This window comes from Schistocerca nitens, chromosome 7 (genome assembly GCF_023898315.1).
Source record: "Schistocerca nitens isolate TAMUIC-IGC-003100 chromosome 7, iqSchNite1.1, whole genome shotgun sequence".
Classification (NCBI taxonomy): domain Eukaryota; kingdom Metazoa; phylum Arthropoda; class Insecta; order Orthoptera; family Acrididae; genus Schistocerca; species Schistocerca nitens.
The window spans coordinates 226,510,447-226,527,861 of NC_064620.1; the positions used below are offsets into that span (position 1 = coordinate 226,510,447).

The 17,415-nt window shown below is 40.6% G+C and overlaps 1 protein-coding gene across 1 annotated transcript in view; it reads right to left on the reverse strand.

Moving 5' to 3' along the window:
• LOC126195543 (uncharacterized) overlaps positions 1 to 17,108 on the reverse strand; it is a 111,263-nt gene extending 94,155 nt beyond the window's left edge. Inside the window, exons 1-3 of the mRNA XM_049934167.1 lie at positions 16,999 to 17,108; positions 11,260 to 11,458; positions 4,326 to 4,454 (exon numbers count right to left, since the gene is read on the reverse strand). Coding sequence (XP_049790124.1) covers positions 4,326 to 4,454; positions 11,260 to 11,458; positions 16,999 to 17,108 — 438 coding nt within the window. The remainder of the gene's footprint in view (positions 1 to 4,325; positions 4,455 to 11,259; positions 11,459 to 16,998) is intronic.
• Between the last annotated feature and the right edge of the window lie 307 nt (positions 17,109 to 17,415).

The window sequence follows — 17,415 nt, forward strand, 5'->3', positions numbered from 1 at the left end:
ATGATGAGATAGATGTGGTGGACAACTGCCAGTACTCAGATAGTGTTGCTTCCTCAGACAACAACATATATTAAGAGGCTGGAAATGGAATATAGAAAGCTTTCAAATTCTACTATATGGTATATCAGACCCTTCAACCTGGGAAGAGGTTGGCTTCTTCCAATGTTTTAGAGAGGTGCAAGAGTGTTATCAGACTCAAAATAAAAAGAACAAAAGTAAACAAATTTATGAGAAAAGTAAAATATTAACAAAAAGTGCACAGCACAAACAGGATCAACCAGCAAAATTTTGAAGTGATGTGTATGACCTTCCTTTGAAGCGTTCAACAACAGTGATTGTTTAAGCTTTATCATCTTCAAAACAAAAGTCCTCTAATACTACTGAACATTAACTGCCAAATATTCAACTACAAGTGAGATTTTGATTACAAAGAATGGGTGGATGATGAGTGAGTTTCAGCAAAACCCATTGTGAAGACTGAAACTTGGTCTCAAAATCATAGCCGTAGACCCACATCTCATCACCAGTTACGATTCCCTTAGGAGACATCTTGTTCTCATCTGCAAAAACCAAAATCTCTTCACAGATTTCTGGTATTGATTCATGAGTCATGGGACCAACTTTGTGGCAACACAATGCATTCCAAGACACTGTGTCAGGATTTCTTTACATGATCCAATTGAAATGATACATTCTTGTGCAGCCTCTTAGACAGTCAGTCTTCAATTGGTATACACAATTTCATTGACGTTCCGGACACAGGCGTCACTGGTAGTTGTCAAAGGGCATCCTGAATGAGGGTTATCTTTAACTGCTGGTAACTTATAAAATTTTTCCTTGACATCCTCTGAGGACGTCCAACGCAGTCCTGGATGAAACGTCAGGATCAGAAGAGTTATTTGGACCACGACCTCACATACCAAAAGGTTTACCAGCAGCTATGTCATCCAGTCATAAAAGCCTTCATTCTTTGGTCATCTTTAACTTCTGTGTGGCAATTTTTAAACCGTGTGAACCATTTGTAACACAGAGTACGGCTGCAGCACTCATCACTGTATGCTTCCTGAATCATTTGGTTTGTCTCTGTAAAGGTTTACTTGAGTTCCACGCAAAATTTAATGCAGACATGTTGCTCCTCTAACTCCTGTCACATTGAAATTTGCAAACAGTGTGACAACGTTCTACTCAATGCAGCACTGAACAGTAACTAACAGACATACAACAATGAAACTTCCAGCTGTTACACGTTTAACACAGGTGTGTGCCAGATTTGCTCCAAATCACCACTGGCGAGAAATTATGAATGTTCTGGAATTTTTTGGACAGACCTCACATATACTGAGCCGATTGTCATCTGTAAAAATTTTATATGATTTATTATGAAGTTTTCTGATATTAAATTCATGTACTAATTCAGTACAAGATCATGGAGATTTACTTCTTGATTTGGTCTTAAGAAACTACAATGTACAATAAATTAAAATAACATAAAAATATCAAATACTCTCACAAACAGTACTACAAGTAAGATATGTAGCTAATGGGGGATCATTACCACACCTGTAAAAGGACTAAAGAAGCCTCAATAATTAGATAAATATTCCTCAGATACCTAGAATTAACAAATGAATTAAATTAAGTGTTCCTCAAGATAACATACTGCAACTGATTGTGCACTAAAGTTTCAGTAATCTTTCATGAGGAGTGCAAGATACAATGTTATAATGTAAAAAGATAAGATACTGCTTGTATATGAGAGTGTTACACTGAGGAGCCAAAGAAACTGGTGCATCTGCCTAATATCATGTAGGGTCCCCACAAGCAAGCAGAAGTGCTACAACACAACATGGCATAGACTCAACTAATGTCTGAAGTAGTGCTGGAGGGAACTGACACCATGCATCCTACAGGGCTGTCCACAAAACTGTAAGAGTACGAAGGGGTGGAGATCTCTTCTGAACAGCACGTTGCAACCATCCCAAATATGCTCAATAATGTTCATGTCTGGGGAGTTTGGTGGCCAGCAGAAATGTTTAAACTCAGAAGGGCATTCCTTAAGCCACTCCGTAGCTATTCTGGATGTGTAGGGTGTCGCATTGTCCTGTTGGAATTACCCAAGTCCGTCGGAACACAAAATGAACACGAATGGATGCAGATGATCACACAGGATACTTACGTACATGTCACCTGTCAAGAGTAGCATCTAGACATATCAGGGGTCTCGTATCAGACAAACTGCAGACACCCCACAGCATTAAGAGTCTCCACCTGCTGACATGCACGGTCCATTGATTCATGAGGTTGTTTCCATACCCTTACATGTCCTGCTCGATACAATTTGAAACGAGACTAGTCCAACCAGGCAACATGTTTCCAGTCATCAACAGTTCAATGTCAATGTTGATAGGCTCAAGCAAGGCTAAAGCTTTGTGTGGTGCAATCATCAAGGGTACACGAGTGGGCCTTTGGCTCCAAAAGCCCATATCAACGATGTTCCATGAATGGTTCACACGCTGAAATTTGTTGATAGCCCAGCACTGAAATCTGCACCAATTGGAGGAAGGGTTGCACTTCTGTCACACTGAATGATAATCTTCCGTCATCAATGGTCCCTTTCTTGTAGGATCTTTTTCTGGCTGCTGCGATGTCAGAGATTTGATACATTACCAGATTCCTGATATTCACGGTATACTCATTAAATGGTTGTACGGGAGAATCCACACTTCATCGCTATCTCAGAGATGCTGTATCCCATTGTTCATGTGCTGACTATAACACCACATTCAAACTCACTTAAATCTTGATAACCTGCCATTGTAGCAGTGGTAACAATCTAACAACTGCGCCAGACATTTGCTGTATTGTACAGCCGTTGCCAACTGCAGCACCGTATTCTGCCTGTTTATATATCTCTGTATTTGAATATGCATGCCTATACTAGCTCCTTTGGCACTTCACTGTATATTGGATACAGTTTAAACAGAACTCACAGCAAAGGAATCAAATGAAAACTAAAGTGTATCTGCAACTGGGGTGTCTGTAGTGATACAGTATATGAACTTCGGTATTTTGGGGTTGTTTGTTTCAAGTTGTTATCTACACGAAAGTGATGAGGAACACAATACGAAACATTAACTGCTTACTTCATGATTGTAGGAAAGGAAAGCTTTCTCGAACGAAACGAATTTTCGCATTATAATTATGAACATGCTGGACACATATGCGCCGAGTTACTAACCTTCAAATTCATTTTGCTACATGAGTCAGGAGAAGAACTAGCCTGTTTGCTTTACTGATATTCAGTTGAGAGTTAGTGGTCTACGGTGGCCCATCAAAACAGCCGGGAGTTTTGTTTTCTGTTGTGGATTTCATCTTTGTCCCAGGAGACACAGAGTCATACACTTCAGCACGTCTAGTACAATTGTGACAGAGCAAGTGTCCCTCAGGTTGCAGTGCAACAAGTTTTATACTTCTCCATCTCTTTATCCCCACAATGCACTAATCAATTTTTCCATCATTGCTCGGTAAAACAATTCCACATTTGTCAATTAGAAACACAAGTTGTGGATGTTCACTCATTATGAGCTTCTTATGCCTTTCAAATAATTAGGGAGGTTAAGCCAGCAGCCCCACACAATACTACACTCTCAGTGGCACTGAATCATGTGCAGACCTTATAGTGACTGAGGACTGACAACACACAGCACAGGAACTTCAGATTTGTCAGACACAAAACCAGAATGGTGATCATTTAGTACCAACTGGCAGCACGTGTAACTTGAGGAACAGTACACCACCTTGTCCCTTTAAAACACACTGAAATTTCAAAGTTATAATCATTTAGATGTCATGCCCTGCTTTCCAGGCCCCAGAAATTAAATTCCACGACATTTGTGAGCCACTATTCAGATGCTACAGCTTTCACTAGCAGTAAAGAATTTTGTAACAAATGTGTAAACATGTAACTGAGTTGAAATCTTTCCATATTTCCCTATATTTGAAAATATATCCACCACTCTTTCTTTTATCCAAAAGACATAGTGTTCCACTTTCCACTGTGTCTATGTTTTATAATTTTGTATTCATTGCCTTATATATAACACCTTTCTTACATTTTAAAATTTCTTTTATCCTATATTTATACCTCTTCTTAATTTTCCAAAAGCTAATGAGTTGTAATTTCTTTGGCTTTGCCAGCACTGAGCATGGCAAATAAATCTTTACAGGGCTGATTGTCACTGATACAGTTTCAGTTTTAAAATTAACTCTCCCATCATGGCACTATTCATGAATTCCCATGTGCCCAAGATGTACAAAAATCTTACCTCTGCTAAACTGTCAGCTGCACTGACCAGCACAAGAAGCTTTTTAGCTGTTTCCTCTGCACAGTGATGAAGCAGCTCAATATTTGGCAGCCTTTTTAAATGCTCCACAACATCCGAATGTTTGTCACCCTGTACAGAGAAACACTGAGTCACTACACTAGGTACGTCATATCAAAATGCACACAGTTGAACAGATGGTGATTTTATGCAGCTGTCACAACAAAATAAAATATATAACACCATGAAGATTAATAAATTTAGGTATTTGTCACATTTTCGTAAAACACATTTTATAATCTCAATGTACAATATTTCACAAAAGGAGCATGCAGATTAAGTAATATGAATCGTCAATGCAGTACAGGCACAGTTTGTAACAGTTATTTATCTTCACTATAGTACTCTAGTCTCACAATCTCACAGTTACACATTTTCCTTCATTGTGAGTTGAAAGACAATAAAATGAAATGAAATGATCACATGGCAGCATTGGCTGGGAGGTCCCATTTGGGTTCGGCTTCCAAATGCAAGTCTTATTTTATGTCGGTGCCACAATGGGCAACTTGCAGCCAATGATGAGGATGAAATGATGATGAGGACAACACAACAGCCAGTCCACAACGGAGAAAAATCTCCGACCCAGTCGGGAATCGAACCCAGGCCCAGTGCATGGGAGGCAGGCACGTTACCACCCAGCTACGCAGGTGCACTGTACAGATAATAATGCATGAGCAGAAGTAAAGTAAGGAATTATTGTCCCTACATGACGAAGCCATTAGAGATGCAACCTAAATTTGAACAAGACAAGGACGGGACAGGAAATCACAAGTTTGGATAAGACAAGGATGGGAAAGGAAATCAGCCATGGCATTTTAAAGGTACTGTTCTAGCATTCACTGTGTGATGTGCAGACACCCCAGAAGAGCCTGAACTAAAAGCTGGATTGGCATTTTAGCCTTACTCATTTTAAACAAATTTGTATTACTTTTCATCTTCAATGGAACAAATGATAAAGTAAGCAGTGAAAGGTGTAAAACAAAAGCAAAAGCCACACAGAAGTGAAAGTTGATATAAATACATACATCAACTCATAAGGGAAATAAAACAATGTTTGACAATGAAGAAAAATTATAAATCCTCAAGCGCAAATTACTGTTGACAATATGTGTGGTTGCAAGTAACAAGATAATGAAGACAATATAAAAAAAAGGACACAGGAATAAAATTGTTAAGAAGGACTAGGAGAGCTACAGTAGGGAGATCGCGAGGGAAAAACTAGAGCAAATAGGAAAGCTTAATACTGCTGTACTGTAAGAGACTGCACACAATCTGACAAGCCTGGGAGTCACAAATTTGCAGAGGAGCATAGTAATTCCCATTATGCAAAGAGGTTTAGAAACTGTTTACTGGATTATTTCAGTGTTTAGTATGATGAGGAGAATTTCAACATCCACAACCATCACTCAGCATTAGTTGCAAAGTGAAACTTGCTTCTTTTCCATACTGTACCCATTCATCCATACTGTATCCCGTTCTATTATTGTCCTTTTACTTATTTTTATGTGCATTTTCACTTTGATCTCACACAGTTTTCACATAGATTTTCTTTTGTTTCCTCCTCATTCTTCATTATTCTTCATGTGTTTTGTCTTGTTGGCATTTTTCTGATATTCCTTTTTTTTTTTTGCGAATTTTTTATCCTTTACTATGAATCCTTCCTCCTCCTCCTCCTCCTCCTACCTGTGGCAGTACAGAAAAGTTTCTCTACCACTATCCAGAAACAAATCCTACATACTGCTCCTGCATTTTTTCCTAGCTCATGGAGTCCCCCCCCCCCCCCCCCCCACACACACACACCAAATCACCTGACCATCAACAATCAAATTACTCATCTCCAACTGGAACTCATCCTTTCACAATCCTACTTAAATTTCATCAGTCCAGAGTCCTTCCCAACCTAGACCGCAAAACGATAAATCAGGCCCAAACCTCCTTGCACTATCACCAATCTGTACATAACATCCGCCTGTTCTGTAAGCCCAAATTCCTGCACCCCACATTCCAGATTGAAAACCTTGCCCTCCAGGGCTACAGCAGAATTTACATGGCCACTTCAAAAAACTATCCATCTATTCACCTAATAACCCGTCCTTGGACTGACATTCTCCACTACAAGAACTTTCATTGAACCTCCCCACATCCCTCATGGCTACCAAGTCCAGCCTCACGGACCTACTATGTTCACCACACACTCAGGAAGGACCCTCCTGCGACCCTATAGGACCCAGAGCCTAAATAGCCCTGAAACACTGTCATGAATATGTCATCCAAAAGCCTCAGTCCCACAGAAGTCCAGTCCTTTCCATAGGCCCTACTTCTTCATCCATTGCCAAATGCAGTCATGATGGACTTGTTAAATATTTTCTCTTCTCCCAGTTGCTACACACTGTGAAACTTTTTGCCACCAACCCTACCAATCAAACCAAATCCAAAACCGTGCTGAACCTTGCTGACTCAATTTACCCCTCTCCCTACCTGTCACTGACCCCCTCTAGCCTCAAATGATCCCCTATTAAATTACCAGAATTTCCAAATCTCGAACCTTGCCTCACAGTGATTCACCAAATCCCTCAACATGGAAACAAAACACAGTCGCAGAAAGAATCACACTCCTCCACCTAAAACCTTACCCGGCCTTCTATTCCTACCTGGTGACAAAAGATCCACTACTGTGGTTATGAACTACAGGGGTTATCTGGTGGGAAGTTTCCTCCAGTTGTCAGATATATTCACCTACACGCCCCACCACAGTGACCACATTCCAGAAATCCAGCATCTACAGTTCCTTATCGATTCCTTAGGTTTATCCCAGAGCTTCTCCTCCAACTCTCTCTCTCTCTCTCTCTCTCTCTCTCTCTCTCCTCCCCCCCCCCCCCCTTCACATCCACCACTCCCTGCACTCGTACATTCTACATGCTTCCTAAAGCCCATAAATTCAACCATCCAGCAGGATGCCCCATTGTGGCTGGTTACTGTGCCCCCACACAGAGAACCTTTGTTCTCATGGACCAAAATCTTCAGCATGTTACCCGTAACCTACAATACATTACATAAGCCATCAACCATTTCCTCTATCAACATTTCGTATCACTTTACTACACAACATCCTGCTCATCGCTGTTGATGCCATCTCCCTGTACACTAACATCTCCAACACCCATAGCCTCACCTCTATTGAACACTACCTTTCCCAATGCCTGACTGACTGTAAACCTACAACTTCCTTCCAGGTGTCACTGTGACCAACTCAGTACTCATCCTCAATTAGTTCTGTTTAGAGGGCATAACGTAAAATCAAATCTGTGGTACAGCAGTGTGCACCTAGATGGCACCACTCTGTGCCAAGCTAGGTGTGGGTCATCTAAGAGAAATGTTCATAACCCTGAATCCTAAAACTCTGATGTGGTTCAGGTTCAGGGATGACATCTTGATGGTCTGGACTGAGGGTGAGGACATCTCATTGACATTCCTTCAAAACAACACCACCTTCTCTCCCATTCGGTTCATTTAGCTATTCTCAGCCCAACAAGCCATCTTCCTTGATGTTGACCTCCAACATAAAGAAGGCTATATCAGTACCTCTGTTTTCATCAAACCTCCCAACCTAAGCACCTGTGGTTCTTGCACCTGTAGTGATGAGCAATCCATCTCCAAATATTCCAAAGGTCTCACTGAGGCCTTCACAGCATGAAATTACTCTACACACCTTGTCCAGAAATAGATCACGCATACATGGTCTCCACAGTCACCTACCACCTCCCACATATCTGCTGTCATGTGAAGAAAGGAGCACCTCTCTCTTAGTTCAGTAACACACAGGACCAGAGCAACTGAAGCACATTCTCAGCTAGGGATTCATCTACCTTTCTTTAAGTCCTGAAATAAATATCCTCCCCACCCCATTCACAGTGGTATTCTGTAACCCTCCCAATGTATACAATATCGTATCTCCAAAATGAGATTTTCACTCTGCAGTGAAGTGTGCACTGATATGGAACTTTCATGGCAGATTAAAACTGTGTGCCGGACCAAGACTCGAACTTGGGACCTTTGCCTTTCGCGGGCAAGTGCTCTACCAACTGAGCTACCCAAGCACGACTCATGCCCCATCCTCACAGCTTTACTTTTGCCATTACCTCACCTCCTACCCTCCAAACATTACAGAAGTTCTCCTGCGAACCTTTCAGGAGTGCTAGTTCTGCAAGGTTTGCAGGAGAGCTTCTGTAAAGTTTGGAAGGTAGGAGACAAGGTACTGGCAGAAATAAAGCTGTGAGGACGGGGTGTGAGTCCTGCTTGGGTAGCTCAGTTGGTAGAGCACTTGCCCGCAAAAGGCAAAGGTCGCGAGTTCGAGTCTCGGTCCGGCACACAGTTTTAATCTGCCAGGAAAGTTTAATATCCTATCTGTCCATATTCCACCCTTGCTCCTAATCTCTGGATCCATTGCTCATATTCCTGCAATATACCTGGTTGAAAGACCTGTCACAGACGTATTACAACTAGCGACTACTCCAGTCCTGTCACAAACATCTCCTGCCCTATCAAAAGCTGGGCCACCTGTGAAAGCAGCAATGTGATCTGTTAACTTAACTGCAACCACTGTGCCACTTTCTATGCGGTCATGACAACTAACCAGTTGTCTGTCCATACGAGTCACTATCATCAAACAGTGTCCCAGAGACAGCTGGACCACCAAATTGCTGAATACGCCACCCAACATGATGTTCTTGACTTCAGTGACTGACTGACAGCCTGTGCCATCTTGATTAGTCACAACAACAACTTTTCTGAATTATGTAGATGGAAACTTCATTCCTGTACACCACCTGACTTCAACCTTTTCTCTGCCAGCCTATGCCCCTTCCCTGCTCTCACTCCAGTCCTACACATGCCTTCTATTCTGTTAGTGGACCTGCATAGTCCTTTCCCATCTCTACCTTCCCCTTTGCTTGATCCCCCCCCTCCCCCTCCTGCACAGCCTCCCAATGGAGCACCTAGCAGCCCTATTCTGTCCCCACTACATCCCTGCACATTGCCACAGGCAACACTAGCATACACCCCATCGCCATGCTGCTATCCCTTCCCATCCCCTCTCAACGTCTTTTCTGTACCCCCAGTAGCCAGCAAAGATGACTGGTCACCACAGTCCCAGTCTGGCCTTTGAGTTCAGGGACAACAATGGCCATGTCTGTAAGAGTCGTGCCTTTTTGAATGTGTGTGATTTTTGTTTTTTCTATATCTGATGAATGATTTATTTCAATAGTTCATTGATATATAGCAGTCTTTTTCGTTGTGCCTGTCTGTCACCCACCACATCCTCTATCTGGTGAACAGCAATCCAACCTCCTCAAAATGTCCTTACTCCATTCCATATTTTCCATTGTTTAACTACTGTATTTCTTCATTTAAACTTGTATGTACTAACACAATAACAATTTACTTTTTAGGCAGTCACTACCTGTATGCAAGTTTTTCCTGCCAACTACATTCTTTATACACCACTGAAGTCTGCAGACAGAACAGTGAAAATGATATGTAATAGGTTAATTGATAACAGAAAACATTACACTTTGTCATCTACAACTCATAAAGGAAAATAAGGGGCCAGTTGGCTAGAGAAGTTCACTTAACATGCAAATCAAAACATATTGCTAAGACCCACACACATGTATCTCCTGCTCACCCCCCCCCCTTTCTCTCTCTCTCTCTCTCTCTCTCTCTCTCTCTACTCGCTCCATTATTCTCCAACCTATTCTAGTATCACTGCACTAGCTTTCTAAAGTTCCAACTATAAAACATAAGTGAGTGGAATTTCACTTGAGTCAGAACTGAGGTTTTAATCTGATTTGATCCATTATAAATGGTTTTTGAAAGCCTGCGACTGTAGATACAATAGGTTTGTTTATAAATAAATAAATCTTCTGCTACCAGTGACTGGTAGCAGAAGATTTATTTATTTATTTATAAACAAACCTACTGAGGTTTTAATTTTCATGACCCTCAAAACATCCAAAAGCAAACTATTTCTTAAACACAGGGGAGAAGATTATCACTGGGCATGAAATCTTGGCTGTAAGGAAAGTAATTAAACATTTACCTCCTTAGATTACAAGTCTGTGGAGACTGGGCACTGCACTGTGTAGGTGAGCACTGTCAAGAATCCAGGTATTTTCAAGACTGTCAAGGATTTTCCAGATTTCATTTTTCATTATCATTTCCAGATAGCATGGGTCTGTGTGTAGGTATTTAACAGCACATCTCAGATGTAATAAAAATTCCCCTTTTGCGGTAGACATCAAGTGCAATCCCAAAAACATTGTTAGCATAATTTTCTGTGCACATTGCATTTGTCTTATCTTTTTAATTTTCACGAGTTTGAATACTGATATTGTGTGGATAGCAACTTACCCTCTACAAACAAGTCCACATAATTCATCATGAATTTCTTGTCACATTATATCCTATTACATTCAGAAATTGAACCACTGACCTTAAGCGACATACAACAGAATCATTTAACTTTTCACCAGATAAAGAGAATACAACAACAACAACATGAGGAGCTCTCACTACTTGTCAACACTTATCGGTGCACAAAAATATGCTATTGTGAGTTGATTACTGCAGATAGCTGCATTTGCTTACTTTTCAGGTACACCTTGAATGTCAGAGCTATGAACAGTTGTTCATTCAGAATATTTAACAACAAAGTACAAGCATGGTGATGAAATACCTTTAAAATATTCAAAATGAAACATTTACTTCAAAATCGACAATTATAGTGAAAAATACATTTTCTTAAATTAACCTCATTGCTGGACTATGCCACTTTGAACTATTCTTCAAAAATGAATAAAGTATATAAACATAAACTCACTTCAGCCTCACAACTGATACGCCAAATGTCCACGGTAGCAGTTACTTCAAGGAGAGAACAGCAGATGTGCACAAATGGCGACTCTGAGATCAAGTCACGGATGTGGTCAATGCCTTTCTTTCTTGAAAACTCTTGTGAAAGTTCCTCACTACAGCCAAGCAGTACCAGGAGTGCCGAAAGGCAGGACCCAAGGAGTATCCTGAAAAGTGATTTGTATCAAAAGAACTGCAACAATTTCCAATAATCTGTGCACGAGTCAACATGGGTGACTGTGACAGGCACTGGCATACAGTAAAAACCAATACAAATATTGGCTCCTGTTTGGCTACACATCTGTTTTTCAATATACACCTTCATAATGTGTCCAAATTAAAATGCTCACAAAGTGGTAGAGAAGTAATATAAGAATAGAAAACTTGGTGTTGAGATGTGCTCACTGACAAATACAGCCACAAAAAATAACAAATTTCTGTATGAAGTGAGAAGAATATCAAATGTAAGCCAAGTAATGGAAATTTGATGGGTAGATATGAAAGAATAAGTAAAGAAATGAACCAATCTTCCAGCTCAGTCTTAGATTAGAGTTCATAAGAATAACTGTAATAGTGATGTAGCACCTGCAGTCAATCAGATCCCAAAGCAGGAGCACTACCGGGGCCACTGCTTAAAGTTTGTGCATTATGATTACATAGATTTTTGTACAATCTATTTGGAAGTAAACAGCAACTAGTTTGAGACTCAATTTCTTTGCTTCTTTCTGTCTTAATAAAAAGCTAAGTTCAAAAGTAAATTTGTCCACAGATTGTAACAGTCGTGCAATATAGAGGAAAGTGTCATCCACCACCCACAAACGGCTGGATTCCACATCAATTATTATCGACAAGATTCATATGGCAGCAGTGATTCATACTGAATGCAGAGTGACAGGGCAGCCTTCTTTGATACAGATGAGGTGCGATATTCACATGGCCACAGACAACACTGATGCAGTCCGACGTGGAGTGGCCACCTGACCATGGCTGGCAGACATTGGCCACATGTTGTTGTTGTGGTCTTCAGTCCTGAGAATGGTTTGATGCAGCTCTCCATGCTACTCTATACTGTGCAAGCTTCTTCATCTCCCAGTACCTACTGCAACCTACGTCCTTCTGAATCTGCTTAGTGTATTCATCTCTTGGCCACATAGATAAACATAAATGTAAACATAAACTTTCATAGGTAAACGCATGCCCTGTATTTCTAATAACCCTCCTGTCAATAATGAAATGGAGCGAGAGGGCCTCATCTCTGCCACTCAAGTGGCAGAGTTGTCTCTGTTGAGGTCCAGGTGACCAAAGAGGAGGGAGGAGGGAAAACAAGGCAGTAATCTGCACTGCTGTCTGTGCAGTTTGACTGCCGAGAGCTGGTGCTTTCATGTAGCGACTGGTCAGCCTTTGCGTGAAAATCTTTAACAGTGTGTTGACAGTTCAGTTATCTTTTTATATACCCACTGGTCACCATAACTTGCCTGTTATTATGTCAACCATTTGGTACAAGCTGACAATCTTAATTCACTGAAATTTAATTTTTCCAGATTGGCAAAAATAACTTTGGTTTCTGAGTGCTCTTCAACCAGAACTGGAAAGAAAGAAAATTAGGGCAACATCCTGTCAATGAAGAGGTCATTAGAGATGGAGCACAAATTCAGACTGGGGAAGGAAACAAGTCACACCCTTTCAAAGGTAGCATTGCGGAATTCGTGTTAAGCAGTTTACAGAAATCTTGGAAAACCTACATCTCGACGACTGAAAGGCAATTTGAGCCATTCTCATCCTGATCATGAGTCCAGTGCCACCTCCCCTCACCCTTAACCCCCCCCCCCCCCACCTCTCTACCCACACCTCTCACTTCACATCATCTCACTCAGCTCAATCAAAATCCAGCTGCTACCTTGACCATGGTGTGCAAGAACTGATTACTGAAATAATGATCCACGGTAAAAGTTTTTGGGCTGCAATTAAGTCCTCACAAATATTGTTTTCAAATGCTTTTTTTGCCAGTTTTTACAGATGAAATAAAACAATTTCAACATCGGTTAAAAACAGTATTCTTATTTTCAAGACTTTGTGCAATGTGAATTACACAATATCACATGAGATTGTTATATTGTCATTTCCATGGAGAACAATTAATGGATGGTCTTTCATATTCCTAGGACAACAGCCTTGCTGCTGTAGTAATACCAGTTCCCATCAAATCGTCGAAATTAAGCACTGTCAGGCTTGGCTGGTGCTTGGATATGTGGCTGCCCGAGTCTGCTGAGTGCCGTCGGTAAGCTGTGGGCACTCAGGCCTTGCAGGACCAATTGAGGAGCTACTTTATTAAGAAGTATCGGTTCTAGTCATAAAAACTAACAATGACTGGGAGAGCAGTGTGCTGCCCACACACCCATCCACAACTGCATCCAGTGACCCTCAGATAGAGTTGTCATACCCCTATTGTGGATTGCTTCTAACACTGAAGGAATTGTGACAGCATTTGGACATAAAATGTGTTGACTTTTGCAACATTTCTGCTTCACCACAGCTCTGGTGCAGCTTTGCATAGTTTGTATTCATTGGTATCTATAGTCCAAATAGCCACTCCTGTTTCATCAATCATAATTGTGACCTTTTAGTATGATGTGCAATGAGTCAGTCATACAGTTACAATACATTTTCTTCATGAAAAATATGGCAACCTGTTGACCATTTACATGACTGACTTCAGCTAATACTTCACTGGCTAGATGGAGAAAGGTTTTTATAACTGAATACCTCACTCCTCTGTGTGGCTCCCTACGGTTGAGTTATGGATGCAATAAGTCATTTCTCTTCGAAGATTATATTTACAAATGTTACTGTTGTTTTCAATCTTTGATTGATGATTGACAACAAACTTCACGAGAGTGTAAACATATTGTGAGGCTGCTGCCAGTATGTCCAACAAGAGCTTTTAGAGTGGTAAAGAGAAACATTTTTTTCCTCGGTGATGAGATACCCCATAAGATAACACCACAAGACATTAGTGAATGAAATCGGGAAAAGTGGTCAATGTTTTCGCACTATCTCCAAAATCTGATATTACTCAAAATGTGTGCACTGCCAAGCTTATACGTTTAAGATCTGTGACATTCCACCTTCTGCGCAGGTCTTTATCAAAATAAACACCCATGTATTCTGAACACTCAGTTTCGTTTATTGATTTATTCTAGGGAATTATTTCTAATGGAGTGATCAAGCCTTGTGCAGTAATGAATTGAAGGTACTGTTTCTTATCTTCATTCAGAGTCAGTCCATTTGCAGAGAAACAGTTACTAATTTTAAAAAAAAATATTATTATTTTCAAGTGCTGGATTTTCTGTGTTAGGCTTGATAGTAACACTTTTATCATCTGCAAAAAGAGCTATTTCTGCTTCTGTTAGGCCCTCTGGTGCCTGTGAGATGACATTCCTTTGAACAGTGTGGTGTCATTGGTTGCATAATCAGCAGGTGTCACCATTTGGCAAGGCTGACATCAGCAGCCACCCCAAGAGAGTACGACAGGTGACAGAAATACACTGACACACTTTGTGTAGTCATCTGTCATATGACATCTCATTACATGGAAGGCCAATGATCAAGCAGCATATCATCCTGGCCAGTGGTAGCCAATCACATGGATTGGTGTATTCATCTGCATCGTGATATAACCAGTACAGTGGGTCCTGTAGAGTCAGTGTACATTCAGTGCACACTGAGTTCATGGTGCCATCACTCTACAGTTGCAGAATAAGAGAGGACCCAATATTGATTTCTGTGGTACAACTGTCATGTTGATTCCCCTTTCTGAAGACACTGTTTCGTTGCATATACTTCCTGGGGGTTTTAATGCAACACTCTACACCCTCTTAGGTAAACAGGATGAAAACCAGTTACCAACAAGCTCCCCAATATGACAATATTTGAGCTTGTTCAACACCAGACAGTCAACGTAACTGGATGAAGTGGGACAAACACACATTCAAAGACATGATAGGCAAATTGCAGCCATCTCTAATTTATTCATTTGCTTATTTTCCCTCTTCTTTCTCTTCCAAGGAACCTGCTTCATTAAGTTGAAAAATTCCAGATATATAAGGGTGATCAAAACGTTTCCACTTGAGAGCATTGCTGCAGCATTTATGCTATGTAACACAATTCCAATGAAGGTATATAAGTACCAACATGTAGCAAAGGATTAGTGTCGCATTCTTATCTTACCATGTGCATGTGATAAATGTAGAAATGTGAACTATGGTGACTTTGTAAGCAAACCGCCCAAACACAGACAACATGCTGTTATTCTTTTCTTGTCCGCCAGAGGATAAACACTAGAGACATACATCAGCGAATGGAAATCTCTGCAGAGCAGTATGTCTGTTGAAAACCACCGTTGTGGAATAGTGCAACAAAGGGTGCTGCTGCTTCATGATATCGCATGTCCTCATATTGCAAATACTGTAATGCAGAAGCTATGCCAACACAAGTGGGAGACACTTCAGCAACCACCATATAGTCCTCATCTCTTCCTTTGGGATAATCGTGCCTTTGGTTCCTTAAAAGAGGCCTTGAAGGGTCAATGATTCCTGTTGGATGATGGTGTGCAGCACGCAGTTACTTACTTCTTCATGCGACAGGACACATGTTTTACCAAATGGATATCTCATCAGTGCATCGGTGGGATGATTGTCTCAATGCTCATGACAGTTTTGCCTGATTGGCATATCAGTTCTGGACTGTATGTCCTTTGAACAGGAACTTTTTGACCATCCCTTGTAACTTGGGTTTTGTCTGCCCAAAATGTCACTTCAAACAGAACAAATGATAGTGAAACAGAAGATACTGGACTGAGACTTAAAATGGAACATCTGCAATTTAACTACATACTGTGACCTTTAACCATGATGAACAGATCTTTATTTTAAACTATGATAATATCTCATATACACAACTGAAACAAATAACTTTGTTTCTTTCATGTGCCTCTTTTAAATTGATGCATTATTAACTGGTAAATCAATTGGTACCAAATGTGTCAGTAACTTATTTGTATATATCCATTCCTGCAGACCATTCATCCTGAGAAACAAATTGGATTCTGTGCTCACTGTCAATTGTAACACATCCTATTGCAGTGAAACATGTTTGAGATGATGAGGTACTGCTCTATAGAATGTGTCACTATTAAGTTTCAAGTATTTGTGTTCTCCAAATTTTAGTTACTGTGGTTTTAACCTATTTGAAATATTGTAAAAATACAGTAGCACACCATTTGCATATCTCACAAAGTCCACAGACTTCACAATGTCACGATTTTTTGGGATACAGTTTTAATTTTTCAAACAGACCCTTGCCAACTTAACACAATGTGAGTCAATTCCCCACTTTCATTTATAAGAATAAGAGTTTATGCCAAAGCCCCAAAGAATTATTCTTTTCCAGGATAAATTTGTGAATACTGTGAGACCAATGTGGTTTAGATGTTGCTGGTTTTACTGTTGTGCTGGTGGTGTAAGATGACAGTGATGATGGTGATCGTAATCATCATGATCATGATCATGATCACAGATGAAAAAGCAGTGTTACATTATCTCTGTAGGCAGTCCCCAAGATTTATGACGACTCCAACACAACAATAAACAACAACCAGAAAACTGACAGATTTTCCACTAAACTAATGCAGTGTGCTTGTAATACTCACTTGTCAGTCTCCATGCGATGTTCGAGGAAACGTTGCTTAATGTTTGCAAATGCAGGTAAGAAAACATGGAGCAGTAGTTGCAGCTTCACATAGGGGGTAAAGCGTGGCATCTGCTGGATTAGGTGGGCTGCCAATGCCTGGCTCAGCTGACAGTTGTGGGTGTCTGCTTCGAGTAATGGGCGGAAGAGCTCCACGCAAGACCACCTGCACAAATATGTTCAAATGCAGCATGTGATCAACACTAATAATCATGTAAACAAAACACACAACATGAAGTTTACCGCAGCATGCATGACTTTTAATCTGACACTGCTCAGTCCATTGTATCAAAATGATATTGCTACTCAACTGTCCAATGGAATACACCAGCTGTGCTGAAATGCATTTTCTACGCAACAAAGTTCCCAATGTACCACC